Below are 16,809 nucleotides of genomic sequence, written 5' to 3' on the forward strand. Positions count from 1 at the left end.
CCTTCATGTTGTTTCAAACATTTACTTTTTATTTTTACATTAGATTGCAATTAATTACATCTAAGATAAAAAAAAAAAATTGTTTACATATATGTGTACTCTGTATGTTTATTATGTATGTATAAATGCATGCATGTATACATTTCAGTAAAATATGTTTATATATTTATATATAATATAAATGATATGAATATAAATATATACATCTAAATACTTTCTGTTTATACATACATAATAAATATTCACACATGTAAACAATTAATGCAATTAATCACAATTAATATTAGTACAAGTATATGCAAGACTTTATTCTGGAGTCATGATTTGGATTACAGTACTTTTATTGTTTTAAAATTAATTTTGAATTGATTGGCGTTTAACTGCTGTTTTTATGGAATAGGTTACACAGCGATAATTTCAAGTGTTTAATTTTGTGTTCCTTTGAAAATAAATATTTAAACTGGTTCAAACAACACAAGAAGGAGCAAATATTTAAAGCTTAAAAAAATCATTTAAAGCTTGTGACTATTTTCAAGTACATTTTAAGCACAGTTAAATTGTTTTAAAATATAAAAAAGTGCAATAATATCCATAAACATAAATTAAAGGCAGTACAATAAATAAAACCATGATGTATAAATATTAAAAATTTAAATGATGTGTTTGTATTACAGTAATGATTTTTTAAGGGTTAAATGTGCTTAATTGTCATGAAAATAATGTCAAAATATAAAGTAGGCTTTAAATCCCTTTAAAAAATAGGCTTAACTTTCTTTAAGCAAAATATTCTTGTTTTTTCTTTCTATTCACTTTTGGGGTAAGATATGACGAGGGCAATTTTTTTGACAGGTTTTGTGAGAGTTGCCCAGTAAGAGATGGGCTAAATGAAAAAGAAACTCTTGTTTTAATAATGATTGTGTTACGTGTAATAAAAACTGTATTCTCCAGTTAATGTACAAGGAACCCTATCAGTAACAAATACACACTTCTTTCTTTTATACAACACATTTCAGCTGGTGAGCAAAACCTTCATTTGACAGTAAAGGAGTAATAATTAGTTAATACTTAAAGCCCAAAACAAGCTTCCATGAGTATAAAATGACTAAAACAGAAAGTGGATTCAGAATCTCTGATGTAAACTAGTCACACTCACAAACCTCCTTCAACCAGCATCATTACATAAACAAGAAATAAAAATCACTGTGCTGTGATTAGTCTGTGACTGAACTGCTCTTAACCAGTGAGTATCATTAGCTGGTTTAAGTCTTTTTTCACATTTCTCCCGATCCGGCTGTGGTTTACTTTGTAGGAGCTAATTAGTTTGGCTTTTTATTCTTCTGCTACAGGCGGCATGTTTTCTCTTTCTCTCTAAAACTTATCTCACCATGAAAATGCCCATTTCAAGCTTCTGTTTCATTTCATTCTCACATTGTACTTCACTGAAGCCACAAACACCTTGATATCCGAAAGTCTCCATAGAAAAGACCCGATGGAGCTGGAATGGCCAAATTCCCCTCCATTTCTACAGTACCACACACTAGTGCTCAAACCTCCTCTTCCGGCTCTGTAACAGACATTTTGATGTTAGATGTGTCCGGCGGCTCGTGGAGGGCCACTGGATCAGAGCAAGTCCGCTTTGTGGATTTTTGCTTTTTTTCATCCTTTTGCTGAACCAAACACATCCTTCTCCATCTCTGTAGGCCTTATAAAAGTCTTCAGGCAGGAGTTGAACAAGTCTCAAACGTTTATTCAAACGACATGAGATTCGCTGGTATCTAGAGTGAAAAGAGCGATCACAACGTTATGCAATTATAGTTTATCTGTTCACGGCGGCTGGAGGATATGACAACTTGCTGCATTACTATAGAACTCATTTAACCAGAATTTTACAAATACATATCAATTAATATAAATACACTACCATTCAAAAGTCTGGGTAAGATTTTGACTTTTCTGCTGGCTGAGTCTGTATTAATTTTAATTAAAACTACAATAAAATCCGTAATATTGTGAAATATTAATTGCAATTTTTTTCAATTTGAAATTTAAAATACTTTCTTTCTTTCTTTCTTTCTTTCTTTCTTTCATTACTCCAGTCTTCAGTGTCACATGATCTTCAGAAATCATTCTAATATGCTGATTTGCTGCTCAAGAATCATGTCTGATTATTATCAATGTTGAGAACTGTTCATATTTTTGTAGAAACTGTGATAAGTTTTTCTTCATCCACTCTTCAGGTTTTAATTGTCGACAATTGTCGACAAGCCGCGGCGTGTCACAAAAGCTACGCTTAAGGTTGTAAACTTCCCAATGCCCCAGTGCAATTTCAGAGTACATCGCTGCTGGAGAAGGCCATGCTGCTGTTCCATTCACAAAAAGTTTTTGGAATGGATTTCAACCTTCAGTGAAATTTTGCTACCAGAAGAGACTGACAGAGCAGGTCTGTCAAGGGAAGACATGGGTTTACCAAGAGGGAAATCTTACCATGGAAGAATACACATATGGGATTTCCCATAGGGAATCAAGAAATATGGACACCTAGCCCAGTACAGGGGCTGACCTGGACTCCAATTCAAGATGTTGATGCAGAAACGTATTATCAAATGCATACAGGATTGGTTTGCAGTGATCGACCTGAAGGACGCGAACTTTCATGGTCATGCTAACACCAGTACTGGGCCTGGCGCCAGACTGTGCTGCCAAGTCTGACCGCCAAGGGTGCTGGAGGATGCTCAACCAGGGTAGGCCCCTCTCTGCTGACCTCCAAAGCAGACCAGGAGTTGCTCAGAGCTTCTGAAGCTCTGGGTGTGGTCCACATATATGTGAAGTGCTCTTACAGGACACAGCAACATCAAGGCTGGATCCGCCTCCTCCAGGGGCAGTGCTTGCAGGTTCACCACCTGGTCTCAGAAGGGAGTGGTGGGAACCTCGGGCACGGATCCAGTCCGGGGTCTCAGGACAACATGAGAGTAGGCCGGCCCGAATACAAGGTACTCTTCACTTACCGAAAATGCTTAGAGGACCCCGACCCTCTTGATGGAAGTGAGCATGATCAGGAGCGCTGTCTTGAGAGACAGGAACTTGAGCTTGACTGAATCCAGCGGCTCAAAGGGACCCCTCAACCAGAACAATAGAGAGGTCTCAGGAGGGTATCAGGTGTGTCCTAGGGAGGGGCTGTTGCGAGGAGCATGATCTCCAAAAACCAGGTCTGGGTGGGCCAGTAAGGTGCAACCAACAGGACCTGTTCCTCGTCCTCCCTGACCTTGCACAGTGTCTGTGTGAGCAGTATCACTGGGGAAATGCAAACTTGCATAGAGCCTAACTCCATACCAAGATAAGAGATTTTCTGCGGTGAAACAGAAAGAAAAAACTGAAGATTCTCCACACGGCCCTCCTCTGGGGGAAGGTGTGGCACTGTTTTCATCATCTCCTGAAGAGCAGTTTCCCACATCTCTGAGTTGCCTGTGTCAGGGCCGCTTCGTAATCGAAGAACTCCTATGGGGTGTAACCAGTGTGAAAGATGCAGGAGGGCGCCCACGGCGACGAGCAGGCTGAAGCACAGCCCACAGCCCAGGAGACATAGACTATTCCTCCCAAAGGCGGCATTTTGTGGGCACAGGTGCACCGCAATCGCACTCTCCTTCTGGGGAATGTTGACGCACCCCCTAGCTGCCCCACCATTGAGGATAGTGAGGATGGAGGAAGGAAACGAGCGGCTTCTGGCCGTAAAAGGGGCCATCCACGACTAAGTCACTTCCTCATGCACATTCGGGAAGAAAGGAACCAGAGCAAAACGTGCTTGTGAGCCACGCTCTACATCGAGAACCTATCGAACAGTCATAAGCACTCAGAGCTGGGCGGTGTATTCACCTCCAACCTGATGCTCACAGCTGCCCGGGCAAGCACGGCTGTCAACTCTGGGTCCAAATCTTTATTCACAGAGGTCAACACTAGAGGCTGACATTTTTTCGGGATTTCCGCGGGTCACGGGAATCCCGCGGGAATCCCACGTGATTGGGAACAAAATAACTATTAATCACGGGATTGGGACGGGACGGGGAAAAATGTCAGCGGGAGTGGGCGGGACCACACTTGGGAATACACTTGGATCCCCAACTTTATACACAAATATAGCCTAATATAAATAAACTATAAACTAGGGGTGTACGATATGAAGAATTTTGATCGAGGACGATAAAAATGTCTCTACAATCTGCTTTTGAAGAAATGTAGTATAGTGCTACAGCGCACATTCCATCAGCTGCAGTTCTGGAGCCTCCGTCAGATACTGAACAACACCTCAGCAGTGTTAACTCTGCGCTAGAGTTACTCTCTCATTTACATGTGCTTTTAAATGTTTCATTCGCGCTGCTCTGACCTGTGCTTTCTCTGAGCGCCGCATTCACCCGAACACAGTATGAGGGGAGCAGAGTAGCCTATCTGAGTGGAGTGAGGAGCAGATGTTTTAAAAGTCGGAGCATCGTGGTTTTCACTCGCTCCAAGTGCGCTTCATCACGAGTACAATTGGATCTCTCCGATCAGAAGGTTATAATGACGGCAATAACCAGTGATATACAGGCTAGTTCTCAAGGAGTTTGTCTGTTCCTTTCACTGAATATTTTCGGGTTAAAGCATTATTTAAACAGATTCAGCACATTCAAACGCAGTCGCTTTTCCAGTAGCCTAATGCATTTAAAAATGTAATCTTACAGTGCTACTTCATCTGTATCTGATTTTGAATAAACAGAAATCTGTAAGAAATTCATCGATCTGTAGATAAAATAACTGACGAAAGTGTACTGTTATTTTCATCACAAACAAAATTTGCACAGCAGAAAGCAGCAATTATACCTTTTAATGCTGACAATGTTATTAGTTTGGCGTGTGGTAGGATAAAAAAAGTTTGCACACAATCTTTGAAACTCTCCTGTTATTTTTTTTATTATAATTTTTGTATTATTATTATTTTAACAGTATAGGCTACGTTATGAACATAAAATTGAAATACACTGAAATACTTTATCCATGGAGTGAAGGCAGAGTGGTTTTTCTGGTATCGTATCAGTGCGCGCGGAGCAGAGTGATTATTAAATGCTCGGAGCAGAGGGAATTTATTGTTAAAATAGGCTACTCCGTCATTTTTGGTCATACAGATAAAAGTAATCAATCTTTCGAATCCGTAGGCTATACGTTTATTTGTGTGCACTCCGAATAACAACGAAACGCAGTGCTTCTGTAAAATAATTAAAGCAAACAAGATGCAGTTTCTGCCATCTGGGTCATGTGAATCTCTGACAGACTCCAGCCAAAAAATATACAACCCAGGAGTGGGTGGGAACGGGATTCATTCTTCTGGGATTGAATGGGACAGGATTTTCCCCCCTGTTTTTTCGCGAGATTGGGACGGGACAGGATTTTTTTTTTGCGGGAGTGGGATGGGACAGATTGATCGCCCGGCGGCAAACCAAATGACATGCTAGGACTGCCATAAGACAGCCCAGCAGAATCACCCAGCAGCCGCACAGGACAAGAACTGCGGAAGAGGTCCGTGGGGCGTGGCCCTGCGGAGAAGCTTTCGATGTCACTCTCAAATCTCCCAGAGCACTAGCCGGCGGTCCTCTGCTCGTGGCAGAGAAACCGGGATGCGTAGTGACAGAGGGATTCAGCTTTTCATACAACCACTCGGCTCCGAAGCAAAAATCTAAAGAGTGGATGCACCTGTCACCTATTCAGGTATGTAAAATCAACTAGCCAATTTTCATTGGTGAGACCCCATATGTCATTTGACATGACTCGTAGTGACCGACAGATAGGGAAATCTATTTTTCTATATACACGCTCAGAAAAAAAGGTACAAAAGCTTTCACCAGGATGTTACCCTTTCAAAAGGAAAACATTTGTACATTATTTACCCCTAAAAGATACATATTTGTATCTAAAGTGCACATATCAGTATCTAAAAGTATCTGAGGTATTGGGGTCCAGTGACCACTTTTCTAAATTTTTTTTCCTGATACTGAGCTGTTATTGTGAAAAAAGCTTTTGTTCATGCATCCAGTCCTAATGAACCAGTGCCTGATGATACCTGAGGTCTTCTTCTCCGACACGCCTCCTCCAGGTGTCTGTGCCACATGATCGCAGTGAACCGATCGCTTGTCTGAAACTTGTAAACATTCCCTGAGAAACACAGACATTCTGCTTGAGTTAAACATACAAGAAAACATACAATTCATTATACATACAAGTCATTTCACAATGACTAAATGAGTCATTTGTTGAAGACTGTCATTATAAAAGCACTATTTAAAAGCAGACTGACCTTTGTCAGGATGGTTGAGCTGAAAGATGTTGGGTTGAGCCGGATCATCCGGCAGCACCACCATCCAGCCCACAACACACACTTTCTTACACGGCGAAGACTTGTACTATGTGTTACACAGAGTGAGATTCCATAAAATGTTATTTTTATATCGAATGATACTTTATTTCTTCATTTTTCATTCATTTAAAAATAAATAAAATGTATTATTCTAATAATGCATTATTTGTATAAATTGATACAAATATTTGCATCACTCACATGTTTCCGTTCTGTGGCTCGCAGGGCTTTGGATCCGTAGAATATGAGAGTGGAACCACAAAGTGTGATCCAATACCGCGTCCACGAGGCAAGCTGAATAAAAAACAACCAAACAAAACATATGAATAATGATGCAAACTCAACTAAACAGAGCTGGGCAATGCTCTCTAAATATATGTGATATCTAAATTCCTGTAGCTCAAAGAAGAGAACATGACAGAAAATCAGTGTTTAATTCCTACTGATCAAATGTTTACCTGCAATGCAATGCAAGTATCTGGCAAACACATTCATGGTAATGCAGGGATATCTTTTAGGATTTTATTTTTAGATACACCGATGAATGTAGAAATATTTTCTGATGTCTAGTTTTTGTACATGTTGATCACTAGATGGAGTGCTTGAGTCAAAGATTCGGTTCATTCAAAGCCACAGTGATGCACTTTCTGGTCAGTTTGAATGTTTCTAGAATATTGTGATAAACCTTTTAACAAATATATTTTAACATATTCATTGCAATTTAACTAAAACGACTGAACCTAAAAACAGGAGCATAATAAATTGCTAATTTAAAACAAAAATATTTCAGACAAACAGAAGTTTTTGCATATTTTCTGGCAAAAAATATTTTAAATATATATTTCTTCAAATATGACATATATGAATGCATTTTCTTGGACTGGAATATATGGGCAACATATATTTTTTAATTCTTACATAAAAGAAGAAATATATTCATATCCCCCATATTCTAACAAATATATATTTATGCCATTTTGGGATATTTTATATATATATATATATACACACACACACATATATATATATATACACATACGTCAATAATGAAAGTTTTTGTTTACTTAATATGTTTGTGATCTATACATACATACATTTCGTATATATAAAAAAAGTGTCTAGATTTATATTCATATAATTTATATTATAAATAAACAACCTATTTTTCTGAAATATATGCATGTGTGTGTATTTATTTATACATAAGTATACACAGCACATACATTATTATTACATACATTATTTACATATGTAAACAAAAACTTTTATTTTGAATGCGATTTATCGCTTGACAGCACTAATAAAAATAATAGTAATAATAAATTATATATATATATATATATATATATATATATATATATATATATATATATATATATATATAAATAAATTCTGGATGCGTAAATATCATGCATGCACAATTTTAAAGCAAATTCATAAATATCTTAATATACTGAATATCGGCAAATGCTGAAAAATATTTAACCATAGATTTTAAACTCATTTTTGTTCCCTTCCTGTTCACCTTGGGTTTCCTGCCCTCCTTCAGCAGGGTCTTCCTCTTCAGTGGCCCCTCCATCGTGACTCCACCCGAATCTCCGTGAGCCAGACTGGACTCTGCTACTGACGGACTGCACAGAGGGAATCACATTAGCCCAACACCTTCACCATGTGTGTGTGTGTGTACTGCTGCAGACGTTCCAGCTCACATCTGATGTGAGGATGTAATGAAGCTGCTGGAGATCTCAGGCTGAAGTGAAATGTGAGTTTGAGAGAGTAAAGAGAGCGCTGATGCAAGACAGAAAGTGTCCCCTTCACCCACTCACAAGATAGCAGCTCTGTTTCAAAACTTAGTGAGCTTTACACACACACACACACACACTCTCTCGATGTGGAGATTGATTCAAAAGGCAAACAGCATAAATATGCAGCTTTTTAAGAGACTCTATCGTGGATCAATTTCTCAAATTTTAATTAAACACATAAAAGGGGAAAATGGTCTATTTTACACAATATTTGATTAAAAAAATGTAATTTAAAATCAGTTAATATCTGAATTTCCACTGAAGACTTGCACTACCCTTCTCCCTACACTCTCAAACTGATATATAGCAGTGTAGCACACTAGCGTCACACTTTGCTTTGGCTTTGAATAAAAGTGTCTGATAATACAAGGTTTTTCAATCTTTCAGATGCCACAGAAAATGCCTTTAAAATTTAAAAGGCAGCTGTATTTCCTGTATATGACCCTGGAGCACAAAAGCAGTCTTAAGTCGCTGGGGAATATTTGTAGCAATAGCCAACAATACACTGTGTGGGTAAAAATTATAGTTTTTTCTTTTGCAGTATATTATAAATCATTAGGATATTAAATATAGATCATGTTCCATAAAGATAAGGCCAAATATTGTCCTAAAACCATACATCAATGGAAAGAACCGTTGATCAAAATGTTGATCCTTATGACTGGTATTGTGGTCCAGGGTCACATATATAGACCAAAATTATGATGTGAAAAAATAATATCCCAAATTTTCTTTTTTTCATTTTTCATATTTAGTTTCTATTACAATATAATACATGTTTTTCTATTCACTATATCACTTTACTGGTTAGAGACATTATTTATTTATAAAAAAAAAAAACTCTAATTTACTTATTAATCTAATTGATTTATGTAATCTACTCTTTATTATAACTTTATTTGACCTTAATTATTATTATTTACTTTAATTCATATACTTTAATCTAATCTCTGTTGTTTATTTTCACCCAAGTTTTTGTTTATTTATTCAATAATTTATTTATTCAAATCTACTAGTTAGTTTAAATATTTTGAATCTAATTATTCTATTATCTAATCATTTTAAGTAGTTTCTTGATTTAATTATTTTTTAATTATGCTGTTTTTCATTCAACTGAACATGTACAGTGTCACACTAGTTAGGATGCAGCATCAGAAGGAAGCTGTCTAGGTAGACATGACATGAGCTTTTCTCTTCTATCCACCTTATTTTTCCTGTATGAGCCATTTGTAAATTTAATGTGTCTGGCTTCGGGTGTTTAGCTGTACAAAACAGCTGGTTTTGCTGCTTGGTATTGCAAACCGATGTGTCTTACCATATTATCTGAATGCATTATCTCAATTATGAACACACCGGTTTGTAGTGCATACCATTTACTGCACGTTGTTATTCTTCTCGTTATTTCCCTAAAGTGGCTAATGAACCGGAAGCCTCACACGGTCACAGAAAACGGCCTACTTCCACATTGAACAAAAAGATGGATAAATATAGTTCTACAAGCATCCTGAGATAATGACAATCTGACAGCCGGACAAAGAGAACAGAGAAGAGATGACAGACGTGACAGTCTTCAGACTAAACCAGAAAAGAGAGGAAACTGGAATGTTGAAGAGGAGACGCTGCATGCCAAGACAGGTGAACCCGATGCCCCAGAGGAATGGAGGAGGTGACCTTTGACCCAGGCAGGGGTTAGTACCTGTGGCCATGGCTGCGGCCTCTGGGGGAGCTGCGGAGAGGAACCCTCCAGTTAGGGCCCAGAGTCGCGTACATGCGGCCCCTGTTTGCACAGTCACCACAATGACATCACTGATCTACAAGTTTGCAACTTTTGTCTGTGACTTCAAATCTACTGATACACACGTGTGGCTATTCTCTACAACTACAAATTCCATGGTCACAGATGCTCAGGTGTTTCAGACCAAAAATACCAACTCAAATACATAAATCTTAAATTCAGGCCTAAATATTTTTTTTTTTGAGAAGACACACGGACTCTCTCTGACAGAATTAAATGAAAACTGAATAAAATATTTAATTGAAAATGTATCAAATGTTTATTAGACCAATTTTTGTTTCAGTAGATGTGTTACTGTGTTTTACTATTTGTACTGTATGTATATCAAAGTGCTGCGCTTCCTGTGGAATGGACATATATAGATGTTAAACATTTATATACATTTATAACTGGAAACAACAACTAAAACAATCAGTACTGTTGAGATAGGAAAAATGAAATAAAAGTTATTCATCTGATTTTAGAAATCTCATTTTATACTTCCGGTATGAAAGAGTTGCATAAGGTTGTACGGTAACACTTTACAGTACAGTTCATTTCAGTTCACATGAACAAACAAATACTTCTAAAGCATGCATCTTAGTTAATGCTAATATCAACATTTACTAATACAGTAGTAAAAATCTAAAGTTTTTAATACTGTTATTCAATGGGCCAGAAATAACAATGAACTGTTGTATTTTCATTATCTAATGTCATCAAGTATTCATAAGTACTTTAACAATGTAATGCTCATTTAAGTTAGTTAATGCATTACTTGACGTGACATTATTTTAAAATGAAACCCATCAGATAATGAAATAAAAAAATGAGCTCGATGATGTTTAGCCACAAAAAGACTCACCTCTCGACCCCCGGAGAAAGATCTTCACAGAACGAACTCTGACTGCTGCCTGAGAAAACACAAGCCAAACAAACCATCTGAGCACACATCAAATGTTCTCTCATCACTGAAACATTAAGACAATTGGGGCTACAAACTGTAATATTTAAAACACCAAAGACATACACTTTCATTTAAATATTAGTTCAATGATCTACATATATAGCTGCCGTGAAAAGACACATTTTACTGACCAATCAGCATGCAGGATTAAAAATATATTCTGAGTAATGTTAACAACACATAGTTTTGACTTCCTGCAGATACAATCATGCACTTACACTATGTAAGGAAACTGTCAGGCATCGAGAAACTGAAGCCACAAGACTTGCATACGTTTGCATATGTGGTAGATTCTCTCTGTGCATAATCATATTTAGTCTTTCAACTCTGTTGCCATGGTGATATAATGGTGTTCTGTTCCTTCTGCACAATGCATGCATTGATATCAGAAATCTGTTCAATCAGAAGTCGATAACCAGCTCATCTAAACTAGTACAGTAGTCCCACCTCAAATATTTAGATATTTTAAAGATTAAATTTCAAGGAGGGTTTTACTGAATCCTCTTTATATTTATATTAAATTATGGACTTTACCTGCTTGTATGCTGTAAATTCATGTTAAGCAATATATTTCACACTATATGGCAAATGTTGTCTGTGTGACTTTAAACTGCATCTTACAGCTCTATATATTGAGTTAGAAATATTAAGCGATTTTAAATGAGATTAGTGCATTATTTAACCACATTTTTATGCATTTTTTTTTTCATTTTAAATTGAGGACTGATTCAAAATGATTTTCTGCGGAAATTAACATTTTGTCAGAAGATGCATTAAAGCAGGCACATTCCTCAAATATACCGTGCAGGCTTGTGCAGATACCTATAGAGACGCCGTTGGACACGGATGAGCTGTGAGGGTTGTTCCTCGCTGGACTCTGGGACTCCAGGAAGCTGTCGTCCAGCAGGTGACGTGGTTTCTCTGTGGGGAACGTCGCACTTTTACTCTCCACCACACCGAAGTGCCACATCATACTGCGAGAGACAGTCAGAAAACCATCATGAGATTGTGTAACACAGAAAGTTTCCAGGGAGAAGTACGTTTGACAAACTAAATGCTTTAATGTTTAGTACGCAGTAACACAATTAACGATGGTAAGGTTTTTGTTATGCTTTTCAAAGACATCTCTTCTGCGTACCAAGGTTGCGTTTGTTTGATAAAAAATGCAGTAAAATAGTAATATGGTCAAATATTATTACAATTTAAAACCACTGTTTTCTATTTGAACATATGTTAAACAGTAATTTATTTCTATGATGCACAGCTGTATTTTCAGCATCATTCCTCCAGTCTTCAGTGTTACATTATCTTCAGAAATCATGAAAATATGATGATTTGCAGCTCAAGAAACATTTCTGATTATTAACAAATTAAATGTTGAGTAGAATTAAATAAAATATAAATATATGAAACTTTCTTTGTTAATGTTGTTTATATTAAATAGTTGACAAGGTAACACTACTCATAGTTAAGCGTAACTTGATTTACTAAAATAACTCCTGAAACTAACTAAAACTGGTTTATAGAGGTCTATAGGGGCTAAAAAAACTATAGAGGTTATATATAATAATATAACTTTTTTTTAAACAAAACTACAAAAAGTGCAATAATAATAACAATAATAATAATAATAATGCTTTACATTTATGCTTTTAAATATTTCTGAAAGCTGTGGCTGTGTACTCCTAAGTGCATGATTTTAAATATATCATATTTATTTATTCATTATGATTTGATGAATATCAGGTTAAGAAAACAGCATTTATTTAAAAATAGAAATCTTTTGTAAAAACAAAAACAAAAAATACTTTTGATCAATTTAATGCATCCTTACTGAATAAAAGTATTAATTTCTTTCCAAAAATCATACTGACCCTAAACGTTTGATCTAAATACAGCATGTAAGTGTGTGTGTATAAAAGAGACAAAACGGACGCGTTTCCGAGGCTGTGGCTCTTCCTGTGGCGTGAGGGCGGCGGGGTGTGGATGTGAAGCCCCACAGTGGCGTCCGGACAGGTGGGCCGTCGATTATACCTGACCGATAAACACAACTCAGATGGACCTGAATGAAACAGACAAAAAGAGAAAGAGAGAAAAGCAGAATGAGTTTCCTCTGAACATGCCTCAATGAAACATAATGAAAGGAAACACGTGGAGACTCTGTCAGCGGAGCCTCTGCTTTAGCAATCACAAATGTTAACATCCTCTAGTCCTCTTGAGGGAGACAGATTCAACACAGCGATGATTATTCAGTCCTGAGAGAGCATGCACATGTTCCCATCAGTGAGGCTTTTCTTCTGCTGCACCATGAAGGCATTAGTAAACCAGTATTTTTGTATTGTTATAAAATTATGTTATTGTTTTATATTTAGAATTTAATTTTTTTGTTTGTATTTTAATTAGTTTACTTTATGTGCTTTAAAAAAAAAAAAAAAAAAAAAAAAAAAAAAAAAAAATTATATATATATATATATATATATATATATATATATATATATATATATATATATATATATATATATATATATATATATATATATACATACAGGTAATTACCTAATATTGGAAGCACAGCTGGCACTGGAGGCAATTACATTTGACCTCTCCATCACTCTGAGAGGAAAGTCTTGTATTTGAACAGGATTGCTCTAAAAGCATTAAACCTATTTTAACAGGCTTCATCTCCATAAAGCTTTTCTGCAGATGGAAGCATGAAGTGCTCGAAAATCTCCTGATAGCTAGCTGCATTGACCCTGCCCTTGATAAAACACAGTGGACCAACACCAGCAGCTGACATGGCACCCCAGACCATCACTGACTGTGGGTACTTGACACTGGACTTCAGGTATTTTGGCATTTCCTTCTCCCCAGTCTTCCTCCAGACTCTGGCACCTTGATTTAAGAATGACATGCAAAATTAGCTTTCATCCGAAAAAAGTACTTTGGACCACTGAGCAACAGTCCAGTGCTGCTTCTCTGTAGCCCAAAGTGGCTTGACCTGGGGAATGCGGCACCTGTAGCCCATTTCCTGCACACGCCTGTGCACGGTGGCTCTGGATGTTTCTACTCCAGACTCAGTCCACTGCTTCCGCAGGTCCCCCAAGGTCTGGAATCGGTCCTTCTCCACAATCTTCCTCAGGGTCCGGTCACCTCTTCTCGTTGTGCAGCGTTTCTTGCCACACTTTTTCCTTCCCACAGACTTCCCACTGAGGTGCCTTGATACAGCACTCTGGGAACAGCCTGTTCGTTCAGAAATTTCTTTCTGTGTCTTACCCTCTTGCTTGAGGGTGTCAATGATGGCCTTCTGGACAGCAGTCAGGTCGGCAGTCTTACCCATGATTGCGGTTTTGAGTAAGGAACCAGGCTGGGAGTTTTTAAAAGCCTCAGGAATCTTTTGCAGGTGTTTATAGTTAATTAGTTGATTCAGATGATTAAGTTAATAGCTTGTTTAGAGAACCTTTTCATGATATGCTAATTTTTTGAGACAGGAATTTGGGGTTTTCATGAGCTGTATGCCAAAATCATCAGTATTAAAACAATAAGAGACCTGAATTATTTCAGTTGGCGTGCAATGAATCTAAAATATATGAAAGTTTAATTTTTATCATTACATTATGGAAAATAATGAACTTTATCACAATATGCTAATTTTTTGAGAAGGACCTGTATATATATATATATATATATATATATATATATATATATATATATATATATATATATGTATATATATATATATATATATATATATATATATATATATATATATATATATATATATATATATTACATTTCTGTGTAGCTTTCATTTAATTTATTTTATTATTTCAGTTCCACACTTACATGACACTGGTGTATTTAGTATTATTGATTTAATTATTGATTTATTATTTTTAATTAGATTTTTTAATTTTCAGGTTTTATTTTAGTTGTAGCAATTAGTTTTATTTTTATTAATAATTTTTTTTTTTTTGGTTTATTAATATTACTATTAAGCTTTCATGTTTTTTATATTTTATATCCGATTTTATATTATAATATTATATTATGTGTTATTGTATTACTATTATTGTTTGTTTGTTTATTTCTTTCTTTACGCCAATATCTATGGCTATATTCATATTGAGAACCAGTTATCCAAAAACAAGTATAGTCTTTATAATAATAGTATTATTAGAATAGAATTATTATGATAGTATTTATTTATTCGCTTTTATTTTTATATTTTAATTTTGTAATTGGTATCCATTTTGTAATATTTCTATTTCTTTTTCTTTCTTTTTTTTTTTCATTTAAATGAGACCAGGTCTATTTTAATGTTATATTTTTGAATTACATTATATTATTATTATAGTATTTATTAACATTTTGAATTAGCTTTAATTTTTAAATGCTTATTTTTCATTTTACTTGAAGTTTTAGAAATGTTGTCATTCACGTTATCATTTTAAAATATTTTAGCTTTCATTTATTTATTTTTTATTTCCGTTTTACATTTACGTGCAACCAGGGTTGTTTTAGCACCGTTTATATACTATTTTTTATTTTTATATGATCAGTTTTCAATTTGATATTAGTTTAAGCTTTATTCATTTTAATGTTTTTTTTAAAAATTTGATTATTTTAAGTTTAAAATAAAATAAACATTAAAATATTTCTAATTTACTTCAGTTTTATTGCAATGACCGAAAACAAATTGGAGTATTTTTCTTTTGGAAACAGTTTGGAAACAGTCATTAGCAATGCAAAGACTGAGGACAATTTCTCTTCCAGTTGCTCATAATTAGCAGTAGATTACTTTTTACATGTAACTAATACTGTAGATGCAGTTTAGCACATTTACAGCAGATGCTTTTATCCAAAGAGAAAATGGAGTATAACTGTTAAAAGTCTGAACAATTCACATGTTCCCATGGATTACTTAAAGCAATAGTTCATCCAAAAATGGAAATTCTGCCATGATTTCTCACACTCATATTGTTCCAAACAATGACTTTCTTCCAAAATATCTTCAGTTATAAGTCATAGTTTGGAGGAACGTAGGGTGAGCACATGTTTGGGTGAACTATCCCTCTAAACTTCATTATCTCATCACATGCAGCATTCAAAACAGGCGAATCAGAGAGTCTCAGGGTTTTCCACGGTGTTCAAAAACACCTTCAGGCATCATGGGAAAGGGGAAACGATGCAGGACAGCATGCTGAGACACCAGAAGACACATTTAATAGAGCGACTGGAGCCTTCAACTGTGATCGTTCTCTTCCAATCTGGGTCAGACGATGGCTTTGTGTTTCTCATATTATATAAAAACCTGAATGGGACATCTTCACCTGGTTCTTGTTAAAAGCTTCATTATTGAGTCTGACTACCAGATCATGAAATAAACAAAGCATTCGGAGAGGATATTCCATTTGATGATGAAAATGGCACAATGGGGAGAGATCTGATTTAACACACGTGTTTCTGGAGCTTCATGGAATGAGAACATGGATCTTTAAGTATGTCAAATGTAATTAAATGTAGACATGTTCTCTGTGGTATGGAGCTATACTTTTGTGTTTTATGTAATAAATTTACTTTGTTTGAGAGCAACATGAAATATATAGTAATTACATTTTTAAAAATGGTTTCTAATTGCAAAAAATAAAAATGTATAAAATTATTGATCTCAACTAGTTTTTTTTAGTATGTTATATATATATATATATATGCATGCATGCATGTATATATGTGGTGCCGTTTGGGAAACTCCGGATCAAATCTAACTTGAATCATGTCCTGATTTCATCTATCATTCGTAATTTGCCGTTTTGAAATAAAATGTGGCAAAAGAATATGATTTTTAAGCACTAGAGGGAAAGCTGGCGGGAAACTACAGAGCGAC

The 16,809-nt window shown here is 35.7% G+C and overlaps 1 protein-coding gene across 4 annotated transcripts in view; it reads right to left on the reverse strand.

Moving 5' to 3' along the window:
- Window positions 1-251: 251 nt before the first annotated feature.
- Window positions 252-16,809, reverse strand: part of LOC132140610 (ras-specific guanine nucleotide-releasing factor RalGPS1-like) — a 134,402-nt gene continuing 117,844 nt past the window's right edge. For 3 of the 4 annotated variants that reach the window (XM_059549426.1, XM_059549428.1, XM_059549429.1), the window contains exons 12-20: window positions 12,861-12,987; window positions 11,748-11,899; window positions 10,824-10,872; window positions 9,881-9,961; window positions 7,905-8,010; window positions 6,581-6,673; window positions 6,320-6,425; window positions 6,086-6,177; window positions 252-1,775 (exon numbers count right to left, since the gene is read on the reverse strand). In XM_059549426.1, coding sequence (XP_059405409.1) covers window positions 1,746-1,775; window positions 6,086-6,177; window positions 6,320-6,425; window positions 6,581-6,673; window positions 7,905-8,010; window positions 9,881-9,961; window positions 10,824-10,872; window positions 11,748-11,899; window positions 12,861-12,987 — 836 coding nt within the window. In that variant the 3' untranslated portion in view covers window positions 252-1,745. The remainder of the gene's footprint in view (window positions 1,776-6,085; window positions 6,178-6,319; window positions 6,426-6,580; window positions 6,674-7,904; window positions 8,011-9,880; window positions 9,962-10,823; window positions 10,873-11,747; window positions 11,900-12,860; window positions 12,988-16,809) is intronic. The other variant, XM_059549430.1, reaches the window with a different exon arrangement.

The sequence above is a fragment of the Carassius carassius genome, chromosome 5, assembly GCF_963082965.1.
Source record: "Carassius carassius chromosome 5, fCarCar2.1, whole genome shotgun sequence".
Lineage (NCBI taxonomy): Eukaryota > Metazoa > Chordata > Actinopteri > Cypriniformes > Cyprinidae > Carassius > Carassius carassius.